Source organism: Coturnix japonica, chromosome 13, assembly GCF_001577835.2.
Source record: "Coturnix japonica isolate 7356 chromosome 13, Coturnix japonica 2.1, whole genome shotgun sequence".
Taxonomy (NCBI): Eukaryota; Metazoa; Chordata; class Aves; order Galliformes; family Phasianidae; genus Coturnix; species Coturnix japonica.
The window spans coordinates 268,821-281,768 of NC_029528.1; the positions used below are offsets into that span (position 1 = coordinate 268,821).

The 12,948-nt window shown below is 50.9% G+C and overlaps 1 protein-coding gene across 2 annotated transcripts in view; it reads left to right on the forward strand.

Moving 5' to 3' along the window:
- The window catches only part of DPYSL3 (dihydropyrimidinase like 3), a 32,261-nt gene extending 20,138 nt beyond the window's left edge, over nt 1-12,123 (forward strand). For both annotated transcript variants that reach the window (XM_015875523.1, XM_015875524.2), the window contains exons 6-14: nt 202-282; nt 1,626-1,694; nt 3,874-3,994; nt 4,749-4,905; nt 9,167-9,308; nt 9,566-9,736; nt 10,254-10,433; nt 11,053-11,215; nt 11,515-12,123. In XM_015875523.1, coding sequence (XP_015731009.1) covers nt 202-282; nt 1,626-1,694; nt 3,874-3,994; nt 4,749-4,905; nt 9,167-9,308; nt 9,566-9,736; nt 10,254-10,433; nt 11,053-11,215; nt 11,515-11,603 — 1,173 coding nt within the window. In that variant the 3' untranslated portion in view covers nt 11,604-12,123. The remainder of the gene's footprint in view (nt 1-201; nt 283-1,625; nt 1,695-3,873; nt 3,995-4,748; nt 4,906-9,166; nt 9,309-9,565; nt 9,737-10,253; nt 10,434-11,052; nt 11,216-11,514) is intronic.
- Nucleotides 12,124-12,948: the final 825 nt, after the last annotated feature.

Here is a 12,948-nt window from a genome sequence, read left to right on the forward strand (position 1 = left end):
CACCAGCTGGGTGCAGGCAGCATCCTGAAGGCACTGCCAGTACAGCCACAGAGGCCATTCTGTGTGCAGCTGATACTTGGTCCTGCCTGCCCCTGTTTCTGCACAGCTATCCTGGGGGTGCAGTGAAGGACACTTATGGTCGTGTGCAAGCCAGGGCACTGTGTCTGTCTGTGTGGTAATTTCTTCTTGTCTCTGTTTCAGCTTTATGAGATATTCAGCTGCCTGGGAGAGCTGGGTGCCATAGCTCAAGTTCATGCTGAAAACGGGGATATAATTGCACAGGTAGCTTACTCCTCAGGTGTGCAGGGACTGGAAATCTATCCTGGGCTGACTGGACGTGGGGTGTTTGTAACATGACACTGAAGCTGTGTGGGCATCTTTTGCAAGGTGATCTCTGCTGCTCAGGAGCAATATCAAATTTACTCAGCTGTGAAGTATCTGGTGGGTGCTGCAATAAAGAGTTTGTGAGACCCTTCAGCATTGTCCTTCGGGACATTGAGCTGCACTTCAGCATAGAAGACCTGCCTGGTGGTATTTCTGTGTGTTGTTTCTGAGGAACAGTAGTAGGTAAAAATTCATTTCAAAGGAACGTGGCAGATAACCCAAGGAATCAGGAGGATAAATGTTTTGAAGAGTATTCTCTTATTACAGAAAGCATTGTCATCTCTTAGAGGTAACAGAAAGGCAGAGAATTTAAAGGGATATCAGATGCTGCATTTTATTTATTTATTTATTTTTAAACAAGATCAGTGAAAATATTTGTGACATTAAAGCAAAAAAAAACCAAAAAACAAACAAACAAACAAAAAAAACAAAACCCCACAGTCACCAAAGTTTTGTTAAGTAGACGGTTTCCTGCAGGATTAGAAAGATGGGCTGACAGATGAAAGAAAGCAGATCCCAGCTGCTCTTTTTCTTCCTAAAATTAAAAGAAACTTGGAATGGGCAGAACTTTCCAGGAAAACATCATTTTAAAGGACCACCAGATAACTGGGGAATTTATTACTGCAAAGCTTTTGTCAGTGGGGTGAGTGAGGTCTGAACCTACAGTCCTGGTAAGAAGACATCTCATTGCAGCTGCTATCCCAGAGCAGTGGGAGAGCTCTGGGACCGGTATGTCCTGTCTGAGTGTCAGAGCTGTCAGCAGCAGCCTGTCACTGCTGTTCCCTTGCCATCACTCCCTTCTGCTGGCTGCTCTTTGGAAACTGCCACAGTTTTTCTCTCCCAGGGCTGTGGGTTGGTGAGTGCTGGGTATCAGCCCAATGTGGCAGTGAGAGCCAGAGCGCTGCTCTGCAGGTGCCAGTGGTGCTGAAAACCAGCTGAGCTACTCTTCGAGCTCTTGGTTGCTGGGGATGGGAGCCAAGGCACGGGGGGGTCTGGGACAGGAGGTTGGGAGCGGGAGGGCTGCAATTGTGGGGACTTCATGTCAGCAAGGGGATGGCTCCTTGGTAACACAGGGCAGTCCTGAGGCTGTTTGCTTCTTTTTGCCTGGTGTGTTGTCACCACTGATGGCCACTAAATACAGAGTGTGGTGACAGCTCTGTTCAGCCATCAGGAGGGGTCTGCTTGTCTGTTGGGGCAGGTTCAGAGCCTGATAACATCCCTTTGTCCTTTTTGTGTCCTAGGAACAGGCCAGGATGTTGGAGATGGGAATCACAGGCCCAGAGGGACATGTGCTGAGCAGACCTGAGGAGGTAAGGCAAAGAGTAGTGCATGGAAGATCTTTTCCCATGAGCCGTAGTAGGTTGCGCTGAAGCAGGGCTAAATGTGTGTGTAAGTATAATACTATCTGGTTCGTTACCAGCTCAAGAAAAAATGAGATGTCTTTTCTGACCAGTGTTTCTCCACCTAGCTGGAATCTCCTAGCAGAAATGAAGGCTTCTGAGTTGTTCAGCAGTGAAGTAATCAACAAAAAATTCTGTACAGCTGTAGCAGCACTTGGGGCAGGTTTGGCAGCATTCATTTTCTATGAGATTCCAGAGTGTAAGAGGCCCAATGAGAATAGAAAGGCAAGTTTTAGACCCTCTGAAAGGTCACTGCTCATGTGTCTGAGCACAGACAGATTCCAGCCTCTTCCTGCCTAATCTCTGGTCTAATGTGGGTTTCAAAGTCAGACAGACAAAACCATTGGTGGAAGGAGTGGGAGGGGAGGAAAGGGGGAATTTCCTGGTTACAAGTCATTGTGAAGACACTAATTAGATTATTTCTAATTTTAGTTTGCATGGTATTTTTCTGTTTGGTCTGTTAATCTGAGTTGTGTCTAATTTTAGATTGGTTTTCTTGAGATAGCTCCCTTCTGAGAGCTGCTTTTAACTTTCTGTGGTACATGAAAGAAGAAAACAGCAGCGGAACCAAGTAGGGAGTTCAGTGACAGATATATACTTCAAGGACCACAGAAATAAAATCAATTTACTTAAATTAACAGTGTAAGAAGTTGACTATATTGAAACTGGTAATGGCAGAGCCTAGTGAAATGCAATGCTTACTGTCTTTGAAGTATGCGACAATAAAGAGAAAAGACTCAGTGTAAAAAACAGTAGATCATAGTTCCTCTGTGTGTAAATGTACACTTACCTTTTTTAAAGGCCTTAGACCTGTTGCCATTAGCTGGCAAGCTAACCAATTACAGGGTATTGTGCCAGGATTTGAGAACATCCTGTTACTGTAAGACAGCATCACAGTTCTTCTTGTCAAAAGCCAAAAAAGCATTATTGAATATTTGATCCTGAAATGCCATTAATACTTAAGGCAACTGAGAACAGTGGAGGAAAGCTCTAGGTTCAGTCTGTACAGCCAAACCCAGCCAACGTTACCTTTGAAAAGAAAGTGTTGTTCTTCCAGCACACCTTCAACCTGAGAAAACATTCAGTGGAGTGCAAGTGATTTGCTACACTCCTGAAGGGTTGCAGGTGGTTGGCAAGGCATTGGGAGAGTGACCAAGGGTCCAAGGATCTCCTGTGTCCTGGAGTGGCCTCTGTGGGCGTTAAAGACATGCTCTTCTAGCAGGTGGTGCTGGGGATTCAGTAGTGCTGGATGGTGCTGCTCCAGACTGGATCGATTTTGAAGGGTATTCAGTGATGGCTGTTTGTCCATGTCCATGTGTTAAAGCTCACTCAAGTCTGTAAGTGTCCTGGTATGTTTTCAAAAGAGTTCTTAAGCAGAAGAAAAAAACTTTTCACTGTGGTGATGGAAGGAGCTACAAACAGGCTCACAGAAGTGTGTGAGGTGCACTCGTGTGTTTGAGCACAGTGGCCTATGCTGCTGGGAGCACTGAGCAGCTGCCAGCTGCAGGCAGCAATGGCACAGTGCCTGCTTTCCCCGGCTGGCTGGTACGTTGTCTTTTTAAGGCTTCTGTTTTGAACTGTCTCAGGCTGAAGGCTGAAGCCAAGCTGCAGAGCTAACTTTCAGAGAACATCTAGGGCTGAGCTCAGGCAGAGCAGGGGCTGATGTCATAGTTCAAAGATAACCCTGCTCCAGTGGGAGGCTGGCTGGGACACCCATCAGCTAGCTCATAGGATAGCTGGGCCCCAGCGACCAACCAGGGCAGAGCCTGCAGCACTCCAGGCATCAGCAGGGCAATGTCTGATTAAACCAAATGCTTAGAGAGGCAGAGCTGTGTCTGCCTATGCTGGCTGCAGCCATGCTGCCAGGTGTGGACAGCTGGCCCTGTGCTCCTCTGGCTGCTATCAGAACTGGAGCCAGGCAGAGGAAAAGTGGTGGCTCAGCTCCATTCTGCAGCCCTGCATTGTGCTGCTTGGCTCTGGCCTGCAGGCTGGAGCCTGGAGCCTCCCCAGGTACCAGAGGGAGCACAGCCAACAGTGAGCCCTCTTCACCTGCTGTGCTCCTGTGCAGCCACACTGTTCTCTCTTCCAGCTGGAAGCAGAAGCTGTCTTCCGAGCCATCATCATTGCTAGCCAGACCAACTGCCCTCTCTATGTGACTAAAGTGATGAGCAGAAGTGCTGCAGACCTCATCTCGCAAGCCAGGAAGAAGGGTGAGCTGGTGCTGTGTGCATCCACACTGTTGCCTTTGGAGTCCTGGGTTTGGTGTTACCCTGGCTGTTGGGTTCAGACCCCTTCTTTGAGCTGCCCAGAGTTACCGCTTCTTCTAGGGGAGGTTGAGGTTTTACCTGATTTGCAAAGGGCTGCAGGGATGCTGCACCAGACAGCCTGGAGCTACCTTCTATGGCCATGTCAGGCATCATCGAGGTGTGGGCATGGGTTAGGGAGGTTCTTGGAGACTAAAGCTTTCTGTGAAGGGCTTTCTGTGGGGAAGCTCATACCATCTAAATGCAGGTGGTTGAAGCTGATGGTTACATCCTCAGCCTCTGTGACAGCGCTCTCCCTACTGCAGTGCTGCAATGGGCACATCACGCCTGGATGCAGAGTTGTGCCCCTACCCATAGTTAACATGAGGGCTAGTGAAGAGCTTTGCTCTACCAGGCTCTGAGGCCTTGCTTCCCAGAGGCCCACCCTTGGTTACAGGCATTGACAGGGGCAGGGGAACGTGTTATCAGCCCCCTATGGTCTGTGGCTATGTCTCCCAGCACTATGTGCTCTCCAGGTCTGCACCACCGTCAGGCTCTTTGACTGGAGCTGAAGGACTGGGACAGTGCCTGTGATAGCAGAAGTCTCTGTACATGCTATGGACCCAGCAGTCCCTCCTGTCTGCTCTAGAGGCCACAACAGGCAGACAAGGATCAGACTGCTGTAGTCACAAACCTGTCTCCTCTCTGCTCTTTTTTCCAGGCAATGTGGTGTTTGGTGAGCCCATTACAGCCAGCCTGGGGACTGATGGAACACACTACTGGAGCAAGAACTGGGCCAAGGCTGCAGCGTTCGTGGTCTCACCCCCCCTAAGCCCAGACCCCACAACCCCTGACTATATTAACTCTCTCCTAGCCAGGTGAGCAGTAGCAGCCAGGCAGGCTGTGTCTGGTCTGGTGGCTCTGCCAAGTGACTGCAAGTGGAAGGCAGCACCTTTGGCCTGGAGTAGTCAGAGGGGAGGCCAGGGAATATTCAAGTGGCCTAGACGCTATTCCAATGTGAACCACTTCACCCCAGAGGTTTAATGAGCTGCCAAGGGAGGCACTGGAGGCATAGTGCCAGTAATGAGAAAAACACTATGGCATGTGGTCTCAGACTACTTTAAATGCCCTGAAGAAAGGGCCAGACAGCACGGAATTGTCAGTGACAGCATTGACCAAGCTTCAGAAGCTGTGTGATTGTGGGAAGAGCAGAAGCAGAGGCTTGGGATGTGGCTGTGCATGAGGAGGTCTGGGGGCACAGGTGGCATAGCTGGTGGCGACCCACCTGCTGAATACCATTCTGGCTTTTTGTCTGCAGGTGAACAGTAGTTCTGTTCTGCACATACTCTGCAAGGAGTATGAGGCTCTTAGTAACTGCTTGTGCATGTCTGGCAGGAACAGTAGAAGATGATTTTTCACCCTAAAGGCAGAGGGTGAGGGAAGGGATCTGTTGAAAGCGGAGAGAAAACAATAGAAGCACTTCAACAATTTGAGGTGACCTTTCTCTCTGAGCTGTCCTCCATCTCCTCACTGGAAAGGCACGCACCACAGCCAGGGATGCAGTGCCCGCTTGCTGGCCGTGCCCACATGTGAGCTGCGAGCCTCACTGCTCTGCGTTTGTAACTGAATGCTGTGTGTGGTACTGCTCTGGGTGAGCTGGGCAGGGTTGGCTGGGGGCTGTAAATGGAAACAACTTTGAGGTAATGTTGGAAACATCTCTGAGATGAGCATGGGATGCCAGGTCAGAAATAGGTGCAACAGCAGAGGGATAAGCTGGGGTTCTGCCCTAGTGAGGGGCAGTACTGGATGTGTGTGGAGTTGCTTTGGCTGGTAGGAGAGGTGCCCATGCATTTAGGGTCTGAATGTGCATCTTGTCTGGGATTTTGCTGTGGGCAGTGAGCAGCATGTGCTTCTGCTTAATCTGAATACACGAGGTAGATGCAGGTGTTAGTGACTGGCAGTGAAACGTGAGCCCTACTCCTGAGCTTGATTTTTAATGTTTTCCTGCTGCTTCACTACCAAATTTGCCCCAGATCTCAGAGGAGAGGCAGGAGCACCTCTGAGCCCTGCAGTCAGTACAGTTTTATCCCAGTGCTTTTCCCAGTTGTTTTCTTGAGGCTTTGGCAGGAGAAGCAGCCACAGGGCTTCAGCTGAGCTGTGTGGTTTGTTTCACCAGGACAAAGCTAGTGGAGATTAGGAAGCGAGTTTTGTCATCAGGCTGGATCTCTGGCTCTGTAGTCAGTCAGACATATGGCAGAAATTATCAGAGGAAAATGGAGATTACCAGTGGATTAGGACTGATTCCTAGCCCTGTGCAGAGCTGCTGTGTCTGTGCCATCAGAGGTTTGGGTCCAGGAGTCCAGCACTTGCAAGCCCTTTCTTCCCAGATGTTCCAGGAGCCAGCCTGGGCCCTGCTCCCTTCCACCTGGCAGCAGCTGTGTCCCCAGCTCCCCTCAGACCCAGCTGATTTTCAGCTCCTTGTCCTGTCCTGGCAGCTGCTGGCTCTGCCCATTCCTGCCCTTTGCTGACACTGCTGGATCAGGGTGGATGGATCCCATCCTAACAGTGGCCCTCTCCACACAGAGGGCTCTGGACAAAGTCACAGTGAGCTTGTCCTGGAGGGAGCCAGGGCTGCCAGGACACAGGGAGCAGTCTCAGTGGGGACAGTCCTTGGCAGGGCAGGGCTCCTTCCTCCTCACATGGCAGAAGGGCTGTTCTAAGCAGACCCAACAAGCTGCCAGAAATAATTTGTCTAACTCATACTGGGATGTTTTGTCCCTCTAGCTTGGTGTGAGTCATAGTCTGTTAGGGAAGTACACCTTTTGGCTTGGTGCAGAGGCTGCTGTGTTCCCCAGGGCATATGCCCCACTCCAAACTGTGTTCGCTGTGCACAGGGTGCTGGCTGTGCCCCAGGCAGGCAGTGTGGTGTGGCCGAGCTCTCCTGCCACCATTGCCCAGGGGACTCAGCCTCTATAGGGGCTGTTGGTCACAGAATCCTAGAATGAATCATAGAATGGCCTGGGTTGAAAAGGACTCTAGTGATCATCTAGTTTCAACCCTCCCACCGTATGCAGGGCCGCCAACCACCAGACCAGGCTGCCCAGAGCCACATCCAGCCTGGCTTTGAATGCCTTCAGGGATGGGGAGTCCTACAACCTCCCTGGGTAACCTGTTCCAGTGCATCACCACCCTCTGTGTAAAAAACTTTATCCTAATCTCTAACCTAAATCTTCCCTGTCTCAGTTTAAAACCATTCCCCCTTTGTCCTATCACTGCCAACCCATATAAACAGCCATTCCCCCTCCCTTCAGGATACCACAATGAGTTCTCCCCAGAGCCTTCTCTTCTCCAAGCTAAACAAGCCCTGTTCCCTCAACCTTTCCTCATAAGAGAAGTGCTGCAGCCCTCTGACCATCTTAGTGGTCTTCCTCTGGACCTGCTCCAAGAGCTCCATGTCCTTCCTGTATTGAGGGCCCCAGGCCTGGACTCAGCACTCCAGATGGGGCCTCACAAGTGCCAAGCAGAGGGGGGACAATCACCTCCCTCTCCCTGCTGGCCACCCCTTTTATAATGCATCCCAAAATACAGCTGGCCTTCTGGGCTGCAAGTGCACACTGATGGCTCATATCCAGCTTCTCATCCACCTCCTGGTGGGACCCCCAGGTCCCTCTCCGCAGGGCTGCTCTCAAGGAGATCTTACCTCAGTTTGTATAAATACCTGGGGCTGCCCTGACCCAAGTGCAGCACCCTGCACTTGGCCTTATTGAATCTCATTAGCTCTTCTAGGAGGATCTGCTCCATGATTTTCCCAGGCACAGAGGTGAGGCTCACTGGCCTGTAGTTTCCCAGGTCTTCCTTTCTCCCTTTCTTAAAAATGGGAGTAATGTTTCCCTTTTTCCAGTCTCTGGGGACTTCACCAGACAGCCAGGATTTTTCAAATATGATGGAGAGTGGCTCAGCAACCACATCAGCCATCTCTCTCAGAACCCTAGTATGGATATCATCTGGTCCCATGGACTTATCCATGTTCAGTTTCATGAGGAGGGCTCAGACTTGTTCCATCATTACAGTGGAAAAGAAACCACTCCCCACACCCTCACCTGGAGGCTCAGGGTTTTGGCAGATACAAGAAGCCTGACCACCTGGGAAGAGTGAGGCAAAACACTCATTGAGTACCTCAGCTTTTTCTATGACAAAGGAAACCAGCTCCCCATTACCCTTCATCAGAGGGGGAACACTTTCCTTGGCCTGTCTCCTCCTGCCTATGTACCTGTAGAACCCCTTCTTGTTATCTTTCACATTCGTCACCAAGTTCAGCTCTATCTGCTTCTTGGCTTTCCTGTCTCTGTACACATGGACAACAGCCCTGTATTCCTTCCAGGCTACACAACCCTGCTTCCACTTCCTGTACATTTCCCTCAGTTTAAGCTGCAGGTCTTTGCACAGCCATGATGGTCGCCTGCCTCCCCTGCTCAGCTTCTATTGCAGAGGAATGGAGAGCTGTTGCGTTCTCAAAAGGGTGTCCTTGAAGAGCTGCCAGCACTGTTCTGTACCCATGCCCTTAAGGACAGCTTCCCAGGGGATCCCACCCAGCAGTTCCTTGAGCAGCCAGAAGTTTGGCCTCATCAACAGGCTCTCCCTGATCAGGCAGCCTGCAGCAGACCCCAACCACTAGATGACCTTTACTGGACCGATCCTTGATTTTTATGTACAAGCTCTTGACGTGATCATGGCTGTTCCTCACACACAGCTCTTCACAATCTATCCACTCTTTGACACAGAGGGTAACCCCCCCACCCTTCTTACCTTGCCCGTCCCTTCTGAAGAGCCAGTACCCCCTCAATGGTTGTATTCCAGTTATGGGAGTCATCCCACCGTGTTTCTGTGATAGCAACAAGGTCATAACTTTCCAAGTGCAATACAATTTCCAAGTCGTCCTGCTTATTACTCAGGCTGTGTGCATTGGTGGGGTTCTGCAGGCTGAAGAATTAGAGAAACGGGAGTGCAGAGTAATAGAGAGCTGGGTGGGAGCTGCTCACACACAGATGATTTCCTAACCCCTCCTGTCTCTGCCTCTGTCTGACTATGAAATGGCTCAGGATGCTCTTATTAAGGATGTTCTTATTACCACCATGCCAGTGGTGACCTGCAGGTGTCGGGAAGTGCCCACTGCACGTTCAGCACTGCCCAGAAAGCCATTGGGAAGGACAACTTCACCTTAATCCCTGAGGGGACCAATGGCATCGAGGAGCGGATGTCCATCATCTGGGACAAAGCAGTGGTAAGAGCCAACCCAACAGGGGTGGACAGGCTTGACGGGCAGCACTGTGTCCTAGCCTCAGCAGGGCTGAGTGCTCAGTAGCACATCTCCTTTCTGGCTTTGTGAGCTGAAACAAGCTGGAGCAGAAGCAGCTGCCATAGGGCAGACAGCCAAGATTTGTGAACATAGCTCCAACTTTTGGTCTGTCTAATGCCAGACCTGGGCTCTTCCTCTCCCCTTCGCCAGAACAGTGCTTTGTTCTGCTTGTGTCTGAGCAGGCTACAGGAAAGATGGATGAAAACCAGTTTGTGGCAGTGACGAGCACTAATGCTGCAAAGATCTTCAACCTGTACCCGCGGAAAGGAAGAATAGCTGTGGGCTCAGATGGTGATCTGGTCATTTGGGATCCTGATGCAGTGAAGATCGTCACGGCAAAAACCCACCAGTCTGTAAGCCCTCTGCTCGTGCTGGGAATGGGTGTGGGAAGTGCTACACACAGTGATCTTGCTGCAAGGAGCTGGGTGCTGCCCTGCTGGTAGATGCAGGGATGAAGTTCCAGTTCTGGGCAGTGCAGCTGTGACTGCAGGGTAGGATGCCTTTGAGCCCCGGGCTCTGCTTGCAGCACCTTTCTCACCCAGCTGCCTTGCTCTCCCCCTGTGCCAGGCCTGCACTGGGCTTTTCTCCTCATCTGGATTACTCTTCTGAGTCCAGATTGTTCCCAGTTTTGTCAGCATGCTTTATTCCTTTGTTTCTGCACCCAGTTCCTATGCAGTTCATACAGGAGCTGAGGTGGTTTCTCAGTGTGATGGACTGGTGAAGGGCAGGAGGCCTCTGAGTTAGCAAGGCCATTACAGATGTGCTCTCCCTGCCCTGGAGGTTTTGGCAGCGAGATTTGGGGACTGAGCAGCCCTCAGAGGGCAGATAGTGCTCATGTTTCTCCTGACCATCACCCCCTGGTTGCTGCAGGCAGCTGAATACAACATCTTTGAAGGGATGGAGCTGCGTGGGGCCCCACTGGTTGTCATATGCCAGGGAAAGATCATGCTGGAGGATGGCAACCTGCACGTGACCCAGGGGACTGGGCGCTTCCTGCCCTGTAGCCCTTTCCCTGACTATGTCTACAAGCGGATCAAAGCCAGGAGAAAGGTAAGGAGGTGGGGATGCCAGCAGAAAGTGCTGGGAAGCTGTTAACCCAAATTGCCCCTTTCCCAAGTAGCTGATTGTTTTTTGTCTGGTGTGTCTGATAAGTTGGAAACAGTGCTCTAAACCTGTGTGTGCTAAACCTACTGGGGATTGCTAAGGGCTTGGCAGAGCTGTCAGCTGTGTGCTGGTGGTATGCTACCATGGGGGCGGGACATGGGGCTGTAGTTAGCAGTGTGTGCTGCAGGTGCAACTGCTTCCTTGTTGCCTTCCTGCTGCAACAGGAACCTGAAGGGAAAGGTTGAGTTAAAAACGAGGAGACTGAGCAAAAAGGGTCTTCTCCCCATCTGCACAAAATAGACCCATATCAAGCAAGGGTCTGTTGCATAGTCCCTCAGCGTGCTGTGGGAGGCTGTCACGCAGGAGGTGGGGTTGAGACACCTCCACACTGCAGGGAGGTCTCAAGCATGCAGGACAGGTGAGCATGGGGCTGGCGGTGTAAGTGGCCTCTGCAATGGGACTGGGGAGGCTGGGATCCATGCACCGGGATGGTGGCAGTGTTGGTGGGCTCACGGGAGTCACAGGAACATTGCAGTGTCACTGTGCCATTTCTCTCTGGTAACAGATGGCAGAGATGCATGCTGTGCCCCGGGGCATGTATGATGGACCTGTGTTTGACCTGACTGCTACCCCCAAGGGTGGCACCCCTGCGGGATCCACCCGGGGGTCCCCCACACGGCAGACACCCCCTGTCAGGAACCTCCACCAATCGGGGTTCAGCCTGTCAGGTGAGCATGGCACTGGGTGGGCTGGCAGAGCATGGTGCCCTGGGGTGGGGGGACTGGGCTTCAGCCATAGTGCAGCACTGGACTCTGCTTGTGCTGTATGGGTCCGCACATAGAGGACTGTCTGCTCCTGGAGTGCCCACTGCTCTCCTTGGAGTCCTGCTTCAGACAGAGGCAGAGATTGTCATCTGTGGCCTAGAGCCTCTCAGTAAGACCCCAGCCTTCCTGGTGGCTGAGACTTATGGAGAAAATCCTCTCAGCATCACTTTCCCTTTTCCTTGGTGCTTCCTTGCCCTCTCCAGGTACCCAGATTGATGAAGGCATTCGCTCCGCCAGCAAACGCATTGTGGCACCGCCAGGAGGCCGCTCCAATATAACCTCCCTCAGCTAAACCCCCACGTGGAGAGGGGAGTGATCCTTGTGCAAGCAAAGGAAGAAAAATGGTACATTGGTGTTTAAGAAGGAAAAGCAAAAAAACCTGTTCTGAAGAATCAGTAAGCCTGAAGCCTTACGTTTCACAAATGCTACTTGCTACCTAGCTTTAAAGATGTTGCTTCATTTTATTTTATGCATAGCCTTAAAATTCTGTTGTTGTTGTTGTGGGTTGGTTGGGTTGTGTTTTTCCTCTTCCTTTTGTATGCATGCCGCTCAGACAGGTCACTTGATTCAGGTAGTTGTTGGTGTTGAATGCTTGTGGGCAGGTGGGGGGGTGCAGTGTGAGCCCCAGCCAGGCGATCTGCGCCGTGTTCCTTTGTCTTGGCGCTCAGCAGCATTTCACCATGATGCTCATGGTGAAGCCCAGATCATCTCTGTAACAGCTGTCACAGCACCTCATGTAAGGAAATCTATGACTTTGTACACTTTATTAAAAAGGAAAGAGAAAAAAAAAAAAAAAGCAACTGTTCCTCAAACAGCTTGTGGTCATGTCTGGTTTGTTTCCTTTCTGAGCTGTGGTTGCCTGCCTGGCCCTGGGGACAGCAGAGGCCGTGTCCCATGGGCAGGATGTGTGCAGGGCTCCTGGAGCAACTCGGGGCTGTTTGAGCTGAGGGAGATGTACAGCCAAAGGTAGTTGGTGTGTGCAGCAGTGGGAGACCACTCTGAGTACTGGGACCATGTTGTGTTGTGGTTAAAAGCAAAAGTATTAACAAAACAGTTCAGAGCAGGTGCTGGTTGGTGAGACTGATTGGTTTGGCCATGCTGTCCCTCCTGCAGCCTGTTGTGGCCATCATGAGCTGCACCTGTCAGCTGTGTGGCGACATGGGACAGGCCTTCCCAGCTGGGGCTGGGTTTGAGTCTGTGGGCACCTGTGGGTTAATTGCTTTCCCTCTATAGGTGTTGTCCATCTGTGGGTCACTGCCTTCTCAAGCTTGCAAAGCATCCCAAAAAAATTAGATTTTTTTTTACGTTAGAAAAAATGGAGTGCCAGTGTAGGCAGTGCTGAACAAATACACTGCTTTCTTTTTTTTTTTTTTTCTTTTTCTTTTTTTTTTTTCCTTAAGTATTTGACCCTGGAATATTTATTTTTGCATGCCTGTAGCTCCTACAGGATGAGTTGTCTGTGCAGCAGTCCTTAAAGGGGCCGTGCCGGGGGTGGGGAAGGCTGCTCATACTTGGAAGTTTTGTGAACTTCTGCTATGAAGTAATTACAGATTTCTTGCTGCTGCCTGTTTGTGATTAAGCTGAGGCTGTGCCTCAGTGATTGTTCTAGAGATCTTGGGGAATTTTTAAAGGTGCAA